Source organism: Mustela erminea, chromosome 16, assembly GCF_009829155.1.
Source record: "Mustela erminea isolate mMusErm1 chromosome 16, mMusErm1.Pri, whole genome shotgun sequence".
Classification (NCBI taxonomy): Eukaryota; Metazoa; Chordata; class Mammalia; order Carnivora; family Mustelidae; genus Mustela; species Mustela erminea.
The window spans coordinates 47,336,305-47,348,483 of record NC_045629.1 but is presented as its reverse complement, the minus strand read 5'-3'; the positions used below and the strand labels follow the sequence as shown (position 1 = coordinate 47,348,483).

At 39.8% G+C, this 12,179-nt stretch overlaps 1 protein-coding gene across 1 annotated transcript in view; it reads left to right on the top strand.

The window, feature by feature from the left end:
* The window catches only part of STK3 (serine/threonine kinase 3), a 277,957-nt gene continuing 265,778 nt past the window's right edge, over nucleotides 1-12,179 (top strand). The window contains exon 1 of the mRNA XM_032315535.1: nucleotides 1-237. Within this exon, the coding sequence (XP_032171426.1) occupies nucleotides 212-237 (26 nt within the window). The 5' untranslated portion in view covers nucleotides 1-211. The remainder of the gene's footprint in view (nucleotides 238-12,179) is intronic.

Sequence of the window (12,179 nt, the reverse complement as noted above, 5' to 3'; positions counted from 1 at the left end):
CGGCCGGCGGCCGAGGGGCGGGGCGGCCCGGGCCGGGAGGAGCCGCACTCCCGAACGGGAGGGGGATCCGCCGCGGAGTTACGGGAAAGTTGGTCCGAGTTCCTGGAGTTTCCCCCAGTGGTTCCCGGCGCTCGGCCGGCCGGTGTCCCGGCTCCTTTCCTCCCTCCGGCCTTCACCGCCCACCGCGTCCCTCCTTCTGTCCTCGGCCGCCATGGAGCAGCCGCCAGCGCCCAAGAGGTAACGAACGCTGGGAGCGGGGCGAAGGAGGGAGGCGGCGCCCGCGGCCGCGGGCGGGGTTGGCTAGGCCGGGCCGGACCGCGACCCCCTCTGCGACCGCCAGGCCCGGTCCGGGCGCGCTGGGCGTCAGGAGGCGGGATCGAGTGCTGGGCCGCGTCTGTCCACAGGCCGAGGGCCCCGCGGGGAGGCCGAGCCTCGCCTCTCTCGCGAGCCGGGCCTGGCAGCGTGGAAAGTCGCGGGGCAGCGCCCGGCTCCCCGCGGCCGGACTCCCGGGCCGGGCGGACTTTTCCCTCCTGGCAAGTTCACGAAGCCCGGAGATGGGAAACTGGGAAACAGCCATGTAGCCATTCTTGTCAAATGTTTGTCATAATACTGCCTTTTATTTGAGAAGGCGGGTTATTAACAGTTTAAAGAACTCAATATTAATAGCTACACAGTGTGTAAAACTTGTACATATACTGCACTGACAGGTGTTCCTCCCCTTACGCCCCTCAAGTTCAAAAGTATTTATGGATGCAAGACAGTAGGAATCTTAAATTAGAACCCCTCCCCCATATAGTTTTTTTCTTCTTCTGGCATATAAAAATAGTGATGCTTTGGTATTTACTGTTTATATTTAATCTTTAATATATTGGAAGAGTAAGAGTAACAGTGGATACTTTTAAAGTAGTATTTTGAAATGGTCGTCCTAAATCAAGGCTCTCCATAGCTTTAAGTTCAAAAGGTGCATTTTTTTTTCCCTCCAAGAATGAATCAACATCAGTTAACTGGTGGTGTTTAAAGCATTTAATCTCAGTCTTTCATTTTTTTATGAAATAAAGGTACTAATCTTTCTCCCAGAGAGTGCTGTTTTGAAGATTGAGGAGTTCCCCTGTTCTGATGCTTAGAGATCTTTAGATGAAAGGTGATATATTCAGGGACATGGAATAATTAAAAAGGTAGGAACTTTGTGAGCTCTTGTGAATTGTGTGACTAGACACATGAGCCTTGAAGCCTGGAAACCATCTGTTAGGTGAAAAAAGGTGGGGGGGGGGCGAGTTGTGGAAGGGTTTCCAAAAGAGACCTGCTATCAGAGCCCTTGATAGTTTTTATCTGGTATTTTGTGTTGAACTCTAGTATTGACTGGGCACCCAGTTTTCATACCATAGAAAAAAATTGGTGACTTATTTTTTCTCTTCTATTTTGGAAGGACCATAAGGGGGCATTTCTGAGATGATGCCCTAAGGTCAACTCGAACAACTCCCAATTGAAGTAGAAGCGATCTGTTCATTAGCTCTAAGTTATCAGAGCTTCTTATAGGTATAAGAGATCCCCCGTCCTTGCAGGGACTCTGGAAAACCTAGAAGGGTCAGGGGGACATGTGGGTGGCAGATATAACCATTCCATGTCATTTATACTTTTTCAAAGTGGTGCTTGCACATCCAACAGGCTTATTTTTAGTTCTCTTTCAGAGAGACTTACGCTGATCCAGGAGGGCATTTCTGAAAAGCAAGATATGTCATTAAGCCCTTATATTCGAGTATCACTGAAAATTTTTTCATAGCATTTTCATTTTCATAATATTATCATAGCAGCCCTGTTAAGTAGTTTGGATTACAGGTATTAATCCTGTTCTGTAGCTGAGGACACTGAAAGAGTTTGCCACATGGAAGACTATGACAGGGATTACTGACCGTGAGTTTTTGTGTTCTCCCTATGGATCATTACCTTCTAATAATAAAATATAGATGCCATTTTTGAGGTCATTTTGTATGCCAGGAATGTTGTATATACATTCCTTTATTTTATTGTCTTAAGAAACAGGAATCCTGGTTCTGCAGCTTATTATGCTAGTTCTAAATTTAATTTCTTCATATGTAAAGTGTGTTGTGAGGATTAAAATAGGTCATGTGTAAAGCACTTAGCACAGGGCTCCGTAATGTGTTCAGTGATGTTAAATGTTGTTAGTTTATTCTTTGCTAATTAAATGAAGCTCAGAGAGGTTAAGTAAGTGGAGGAGATGCCAGAACCCTGAGTCTGATTGGCTGCAAAGGCTGTGCACTCACACGATATACCATGCTACCTCTTTGTAAAGACTCACTTTCTTAGCCTTCCGTGATATGGTGGTCATTTCTTTGCACAGCCCTCTGGGCCATCTTCTTGTTCTTTTCCTAATCCCTGTAGGAATGTCGCTTTGCTTTGCGGCCTTAAGTAGCACTTTCGTATGGCTGAGACACTTTTTTACATGGTTACATTTACGCTGCTCATGTTCAGATTTGTATGACCAGCAGCTGCTGTTCAGTTGGTATATTTGATTTTTTCTTGCAGATCCACACTTCCATTATTCCGTCTAATTTGTCACTAAGTCCTGTTGAATTCTTCATTAAAAAGTCTGGATTCATTTTCTTTTCCCTTTTTCATTTTTGATACGATTACCCCATTCTTGGGTTTTATGACCCTCATACTTGATTTACAGCAGTGCCTTCCAACTAGGTACTTTAGTGCAGTGGTTTTAAAAAATTTTTTAGCAGAAAGGCTCTGTTTAGAGTAGAGGCAGGGGACTAGGACCTGGTTCTCAGTGCCTTACCTCATTCTATTCCCCTTTTGCTGCCCTACAGAACCTCCTAATGATCCATAAGACACTGTTTGCTTTAGTATGTCTTGCACATGGCTTCTGATTTGTCAAAACAGCACTTCCACCATGGTATTCCTCTTTAAATTTTTTTTTTTTTTTTTTTTTTTTTTTTTTTGGTGTTGGGTCACACTAGCCTACTTAATACCCAAGATCCCTAGCACTTGGTCTTGGATTTAATCCCCAGGCTTTTGTTACTCTTCTCCAAAGACTATACTTTCTGGGATCATTTCTATAGTTTGTTACTCTTCTCCAATATGAATCTCTCCTCCTGAAGTTTCCCTTTTATTTTTTATTTAGGCTGTAGGCCGTGGATACTTCTAACTTTGCCTTTGTTCATCCTTTTCCTCTAGAGAAGTTTGTGTTATTTTTTTGCTAGTAATCTGTGTTTTATTCTTCTTTCAAGGCCTGTTTCATAAAGTATCTTATTTGAGTGCTTTCTAGCCTAAGGTATTTCTCTATATTCCTAATATGATGTCCATTTGACTATATGCCATCTTCATATTGTTCTTTCTTCAGTTATAAAATTTTAGATATTCAAAAGATAATAGGAGCTAATTTAATATTTATGTATCACAGTACCTAGCTTTAGAAATAAAATATTGTGAATATAGTTGAATTTTATTAAGTATATCTCTTCTCAGTTGCTTTCTCTCCCTGTCCCCTGAAGGATTGTCACTATCCTGAATTGGGTATTTCTTATTCTCATACCATATGTGTCTTTGTATTTTTATCATGTTGTTCGTATATATCTAACCTAGTGTTAGGCTTGGGTGTTCGTGTCTGCCTTTGCTCTTGGGTGCCATTCTTTTCCTCTGAGCGCTGGAGATTCCCCTTTGCAGCCAGATCTGAAAGTCATGACTAGAGGTTCTAGAAGGCCTTTCTTACCTCACATCATTGACTTGGTCTCACCAACAAGGCTGTGTTAAATACAGACAATGGATGTGATCACTTATAGTAACTGACTTGAGGTATCAGACTAGCTTTATATTCCTTAGATTTCCTTAACAGGTCTGTCACAGAGGTCTTCATAAGTCCTTATGAAAATAAGGTCCCTCTGGGAATGGAAGTCCATTAAGTAGTTTTTAATTATTAGTGTTTCAGTAAGTTGGGTTTCTCAGATTTCTTTGTAGGGGATGAAAGAAAAATGACCACACGATAGGTAAGTTGCAAGAGATAGAAGAGGAAATGAAATGATCAAAGCATGAGATCTTCACCAAGTAAAACATTCATAAAAGGGGAGATGGGTCTCTGTGATAGGTGGTGGGTAGCATGAAAACTCTGGTTACTTGAAGATAGATAGTTATATAGATAATATTTGTTAAAGAGAGGACAGAATATCATTGCTGGAGAGGTAGACTTTACCAGACAGGCCTTGTTCCTCGGTTAGATTATAAGATTAATAGATACTTAAAATTTAAAATTCATTAAGGTAAACTTGGAGGAAAAGTTGGGGTGAACAGTGAAAACACTGGAAGGATAATAAAGGAGTAAGTTCCTGAAATTGACTCTCGAGACAGATAAGGAAAGTTCTTTGATTTAAGCCATGGTTAGAGTCTTTGCAATTTTCTTTTTTTATAGTGTGAAAAGATAGATGGGGGAAGTAAAATTGAAGATTCAAGTTAAGACTTTAGGGTTACAAAGTGCATTCACACAAATGGAAAGTGAAGGTAAGAAAACAGTTATTTCGGGGAACCTGGGTGGCTCAGTGGGTTAAAGCCTCTGCCTTCGGCTCAGGTCATGATCCCAGGGTTCTGGGATCGAGCCCTGCATCGGGCTCTCTGCTCAGCGGGGAGCCTGCTTCTTCCTCTCTCTCTGCCTGCCTCTCTGCCTACTTGTGATCTCTGTCTGTCAAATAAATAAAATAAAAAATCTAAAAAAAAAAAAGAAAGAAAGAAAAGAAAACAGTTATTTCCCAAGGGAAAGTGTTGCTGTGAACAAATGGAGTGTTAGAAGATAATTAAGGAATGAAAAAGCAAAAGTAAAAGGACGAAGATGTAGAAGGATGAAGTAGAAGGTATTTATAGATTCCTCAGCATGAAAAGCCCATATCTACCTGTAGTATCAGCAGCCCTGACCTTAGACCAGAAATTGGGAATGCAGGTATACAGACGGCGGAGAACTATTGACTCTTAGAACTGAGCTGTTGTGAGACAGAGCCACAAACCAGATAAGCAGATAGTAGGGTATGACGAAAATCATGAAGGCAGTGAGAAGAGGTGTGGGCTTCCTTTTGTGTCGATATTACTAATTCATGTGCCCTTGGGATCAGAATTCTTCTGTGCTTACTACTGGAGAGATTGACAAATGGGGAGCTAGAGTTTTCTTTCGAGATGATGACCTGAGGACTGTACAAAACAAAGGCAGCAACCTCAGGTGGTAGAAGGCCCTGGAGGACGCTCCCAACTTCAGAGGCCGACTAGGGGAGAGGTTCTGAGTATTTCAAAGGGCAAGAAAAGATTCAAGCAAACAGGAGCATCTTTTTGCATTAACGACTGGGTCCATAAAGCATATTGGTTCTTCTTTTGGCTTTTCTCGGTTAACTGGGGGTGGCACCAACTTCTTTAAAATTGATTTAGGCTCTTAGGATGGGAACGGTCAGTTGGTTCTTCTTCCTAAAGACAGGGAGGATGACTGTAACCTCTGGATCAGGTCCTGGTGAGCAAACTTCAGTTGCACATTAAGACAAGAGATAAGCTCAGTCTTTAGTCCACCCGAGGCAAAGATTAATTTATCTTTTGTTCTTTAAGGGACTGAGATATAGCATATATTAGTGCTAAAGAATTTGTTAGAAATGTAAAGAAAAAGGTAAACATGTATTAAACTTGGCTAAGTTGAAACTTGTTTTTCTAAAGTAATCTAAATGTTCATTGCAGAAGTGTGTATCAATAAAGCTTTAATAATAAAAGGTTTAAATTGAGTATTTCTTGTTTGGATTATAAGGAGAGGGGGAAGTGCTTTGAATTTAATATTTCTGGGTTCAGAGAAGTCTGTGTTGAACTAAAGGTCCCGTCACTTTAGGCCATCATGTATTAGTGGCTCTGAAAAAATTAAAAAAAAAATAGTGATGGTGAAACCCAGGACAGACCCACATACATATAAAACTAAAACAGAAGTTTCACACAATGTATTCTGTGGGATGTTTTTGGTATTTTTCTCTTTTCCTTTATGTTCTGTTTCATTGAAAAACTGCTGGTCATGAGCCACCAAATTATTTTCACGACCTTCTAATGGGTTGTGATCTGCAGTTTGAAAAGACATTGTCAGCATATGTAGTAGTGACAGTCAAGAAACTGACTTCATTTCAAACTCTATCCTGATCCACAAAAGCTCAGTGATGGCATTGACAGAAGGATCCAGATGGGTGTGAGTGTACCTGCCTATACACACAATAGGATAGAGGTGAAGGGAAGAAAGGAAACTTCTCTAAAAACTACAGTATTTTGACTGTACCAGGACAGTATATCGTTCCTGATTGAAGTATGGGAAAATGGACAATGATGGTCTGTGATGTCTGACAGAATTCACAAAAGAATATGTGAACATAAGGGTTGCTATTAGGCACTCGGGTCCCTTTTCGTGTGGAATGACCCCGTGCAAAGCTATCATTATGATTGCCTCAGCTTCTGACGCCCTCCAGCTGCACCCTTTCTAAGGACCAGAGGTCTCTAGGTTTTTCTGCTAAAGAGAAAATTTATACTATCTGATAGAAACTTTCTTTTTTATTTGTCCCAGGTCTCTTTCTTGTGATTTTATTTGAATTGCCTCATATGTTAGGATTATTCTAATTTCAGTTCTTAGCTCTTGGAACAGAGTCTTTATTTCAAATGTCTTTTTATAACTGTTTTTTCCACAGAGTCTAACACTGAACAAATGAAAGTAACAAATATGTAAATAGACATGTATGAATATTAAAAATAAGTTCATTGAAATAAGTTCAATAAGTTCATTTGCATGCCATGACTATTAAGGTGCTGATTGCCTTGAACATCTTAAAAGTATATTAAAGGATGTATCTTACAAAATGACTTGGTAGCAAAATGAGAATTACAGAAAACTGTTAATGTTGCTGGTAATTAATAAAAGTATACATGTGATAGTATATGTGAGTTCTGAATTAGTTTGTAAATTTTACATGAATCAGGGGTACCTGGGTGGCTCAGTTGTTTAAGCATCTGTATTTGGCATAGGTCATGATTCTGGGGTCCTGGGATCGAGCCCCACATTGGGCTCCCTGCTCAGTGGGGAGTCTGCTTCTCCCTTTCTCTGCCCCCCCAACTTGTGCTTACTTGCTATCTTTTTCTCTTTCTCAAATAAATAAATAAAATCTTTAAACAAAATGAAATAAAACAAAACTTTATATGGTATCAGACATCTTAGTAAAGAGGTCAAATAGAGTAACATTTTCAGATAGTTCCAGATATCTTGATATAAATATTAGTATCTTCGTGTCCGGACACAGACACACATGCTCGCTCTCTCTCTCTCTCTCTCTCTCTCAGAAAATTGGGGAAATTGTTGCGCGTATGTGATTCCAAGGATGAGGTAGTTTTTATATTCAAAATATGGAATGTTACTCTCTGTCCAGATCAGTTTTCATTTTTAGGATTTTTGATTTTCTGAAATCATGGGACCTATAGTTGGAAAGGAATGCAAGTTAAAATTATTTTTGTAATTTGGGTGAACCCTTTACGTATTTGAGGAAAGCATGAATTAAAGCTAATAGGCAGCTAATTTCCTTGACTTTTTCTCTCTGGAGCCAGATGATCTCTCCTGAGTCTGCAGAGTTGCCGAGTTGCTCCATTTGCTGGTTTCTTTCTAAAAACTGGCTTTCTAAACCACAGAGACTCTTAAGTGTAGAGAAGAAACTGAGGGCTGGTAGAGGGAGGTGGGTGGGCAGATGGGCTAAATGGGTGATGGGTATTAAGGAAATCACCTGTTATGGTGAGTGCTGGTGTTGTATGTAAGTGAAGAATCACTAAATTATGCTCCTGAAACCAATATTATACTATGTTAACTAACTGGAATTTAAAGAAAAAGTTTGGAAGAAAAAAATCAAAATTGGCTTTATTTACTCACTGATCATTACTCATGGCAGAAATTGGATGTCAGCTTTGAGTTCATTCATTTGCTCATTTATTAATACATTAAATTAATTTAATTAATAAATTAATATTTATTAATTTATTCAGTGATTATTAATTAATTGCATTTCAAATGCTAAATGCTGGGTATGTTGTTGAAGGAAGCGGTTGAGATCTTTGACCTCATAGGACATACACTGTAGTTGGAGCTTGAACTATGAAGGATAGGAGTAGTCTTCCCTGAATCAGACAACCTTTTCAAATGGGTGGGGACCATCCACGGAGCAGCTGGCACAGTGTATGAAGACCTGCGGTATAAGCTCTCCTTGGAGTTCCCCAGTGGCTACCCCTACAATGCGCCCACGGTGAAATTCCTCACACCCTGTTACCACCCCAACGTGGACACCCAGGGGACCATCTGCCTGGACATCCTGAAGGACAAGTGGTCAACCCTATATGACGTCAGGACCATCCTGCTGTCCATCCAGAGCAAAATGGTGGAACCTGTTTGATAGGGTAGTTGGACAGAGCTTCTCTGAGAAGGTAATACTAAAGCTGTGATATGGGTTTGAGAAGTTATCCTTGTGAGCAGCTGGAAAGAATATTCCAGGCAGAGGGAAAGCTTTGAGAAGGCCTGGAGGTGGGAAAGAGCATAGTGTGTGGGAGGAATTGAAATGAGGCCACTGTGGCTGGATTGTAAAATGGGAGAAAGTGGTTGGGGATGAGGTCAGAGAGATGGGCAGGGATTCAATGATGCAGGCCATGGAAAGGAATTTGGATGTGAAAGTGCAATGGGCTGTCATTAAATGGTTTTAAACAGAATTTTAAGCAGTTTGTTTTAAAAGATCATTCAGGTTGCTTTCGGAAGAATAGATTGTAGAGGGTCAAGAATGACAGGAGGGGAACAAGTTGGGAGGCCATGGCTGTAGTTCATGGTTAGATGGTGGAGTCAGTGGAGATGGAGAGAAGGGTGGACAGATGTAAGTTAAATTTTGGAGTTGGAAATGAAGGACTTGCTGATAGACTAGGTGTGGGAATTGGGGAAGAAAGAGAATTATGGCTCCTGCATTTTGTGTTTGAGCAACTTGGGGGTTGGAGGAAGACTGGGAGAGGAACAGGGTGGGGAATCTCATAGTCTCTTTCTTAGAATTTCTGGACGCCCAGGAAAGTGAATCTGTTGGGCTCTGATTGTGATATTAGGTGGTTCCCTTAGAAGAGGAAGTGGGTAGGAGGAAATGATGGGCACTGACTTCTTTTTTTAACCTCTTATTTTCACTGCATTAGTCTAGAAAATGGGAATCATACTAAGCCTTTGTTAGGTGTTTGCAACATTCAGGTGTCCTGATAACCTGCTATTAAAAAATGTTTTTATTGCAAAATAAAACATCAATAAAAAATAAACATACGGCGTGATAATTACCTTAAGGCGGACACCTTTGTAATCACCAGTCAGGTTAAGAAATAGAACTCTGCTGCCCTTCCTTCTTAGTGTTCCATCCTAGTCATAGCTGCCTTTTTCCATAAGTAATTCTTATATTGACTTCTATAGTAATAACCCAAATGTGCATTGCTAGACACTCTAGGTTGGTCTTGCCAATTAAAAAATAGTTTTTATGGGAAATGTCACTTTTCATTTTACATTAGTTCTCCATCCCTTTTCTCTTCTCTTTTACCTGTTGAAGAATGCAGGACGTTTGTAGCTTTCCACAGCTTGGATTTTGCTGACTACTTACCCAAGGTGCAGTTCTACTGTTCTTTTGCCTTCTGTATCTTCTGCCAGTGAGTAACTGGATCCAGACACTGGAAGGCTCAATTTCGATCCCTTAGTCTTTGTGATAGGTGGTGTTTGGCAAGACTGTGTTAGTCACTTAGTATGTAGTTATCTCTCTTTTTTTGTGTTGTAGCAGCTGTTGATGGTTAGTGCTTATTTCTGGTAATTCACTGGATGTTGCAAAATGGTGAAATTCTAAACACATCATTTTGTTTTCATTTGTTAATTGGAATGTTTTTTATAGAGTCACCTCCCTCATCTTTTGTTGGATTACGCAGTGGTACCGTCTATAAAAGTAAGACAGGATAAATGCTTGATTCTTCCCCTTTATCTGTTTTCAAGAGAATGCATTAGTTCCCTATTTTCTCCAAAGGGCACCAATTCTTCTTCTTCTTCCAACCTCCCCTCCCCGATTTTATTTATTTATTTGATAGAGACACAGTGAGAGAGGGAACACAAGCAGGGGGAGTGAGAGAGGGAGAAGCAGGCTTCCCACAGAACAGGGAGCCTGATACTGGGCTCCATCCCAGGACCCTGGGATCATGCCCTGAGCCGAAGGCTGGTGCTTAATGACTAAGCCACCCAGGTGCCCCCTTTTTTTCTTTTTTTAAGTGCCATTATGAGCCAGTGGATTTAAACATATTTGGTGGATTTTAATCCATTATAGTTCTTGCAGCTGAAGCTCAAAGTGGCCCCCATCTTTGGTTAGTGGAAGGCCTTTCAGGGACAACGTGACCCATAGCTTCCTTGTTGTCTGCTGTGAAAAGATATTCGGGGCCCATCATGTCCATTTCCTGTTCTGGATCTGGAATCAACCATTTCTTCGAGAAGTACTACTCTCTTTTTATGAGAAATGGTATTTCAGGACCCCAACCTGCACGCTAATTTGTTAGTGCCACTTTAATTTTAGATAGTGTTTTTTTCATAGGTAGAAGAACTGACTCATTCTTTCCAATGGTGGGGTACTGTGTCAAAAAATGTGATGGCACTGACATTTTCTTCCTCTGGCTAATATCTCTATCATACCTTTATGTTTCTAAGTTTAAGTCAGAAATTGGGTGTATGTAGACAAATTCTGTGGTAGAGACCATTTTGAGTGGACTTTTACCTTCACATTCCCCCTCCCTTAACTTTGGTTACCCTTTGGGCCAGTGTTTCCTAATATCCAGCTTCACTTCTTTCTCACCTCTGAATGTTTCAGGTGACCTAGTTTCTTCTTAAACAAAAAGATACAGAAAATGAAAGAATCTGAAACAAAAAACACCACTAGTGATAAGATTAGATTTCAGGCCTTATTTTTTAAGGTAGACCTTTTAGCCTGCTTTGTCTTACATACATAGAAGTGTATCTATGCACAAACAAAATTCAGGGGCATCTCGAGGCTGCTTTATAAATCCAGCCCTGTCTACAGTATGATGAATTGCAAAATGAAGCATATCAAAATCTTAAATGCCATATGTTATTCCTTTTTAGTTTTGATCTTAGCCCCTCTTGTTAAGTTTTATTGTACTTTCAAATAAATAACATCAGGTTTGTCTCAGTGACATCGTTGGCACTTTACGTTTGATGCTATGTCATGTAACTTTAGAAGGAATTAGTTTTAGTGTAATTACTTACTGTATTAATTACTGCATTGGTTATATCTATAAACTGCTATGTGAATTAGTTTGTCATCTTGCAGTTAAACAACAAACAGTAGCCATTTTCCAATGATCAGCTATTTAAACATTTTAGCATTTTTAGGTGAAATTTGTAACATAGAGGTTTGGATCACAGAGAAATGATTGGTCTGAATAAAATCTATAGTTCATGTAATTTCTAAGAATTATAAGAAATAAGGATAAAATTAAGCAAGGGAGCCTCATGAAATTCTAGGGGAAATTAAAAATATACAAATTAAACTCTTGAGAAGAAAGTATTTTGATGACTGTTTTCCCGGTAGAATGAATTTTCCTTCTATGAGCTTTGCTTCTCATTGTATACTTCCAAGGTTTTGTTTTTGTTTTTGTTTGCTTTTTCCTCATAGAATAGAATTCAGGTACTAGGCAAATGATGACAATGGGATCCCCTCCCCGCTATCTAGACTCTCAGCACTTGATTAGATAGCTTTAATTAATATACCCAAAACACTCATGTGGTTTCAGAGAGCCTGCCAAAATAGTGATATAGTTATACTTTATATTTAGCATCATTGGCCAGTATGATATACCATGTAATGGATTTTTCCAAGTAAATGAAGTAAACTACTTTAAGCATTATATTTTAAAAATATTTTACAAACACTTTTATATAGCCAGTTTTGATGGAAATCATTCCAAAATGAAGGCACTTGACCCAGTCTTCTGAAACTGATAAAAAAAGTAAATGATCATGCTTTTCTTGTTCATGAAAGCAGTCATAGAAACAGTTCATAGAATTGTTCATAGTTTTAGTTCATAGAAACAGTTATGGGTGCTTTTTTGATGTGTTTGAAGCT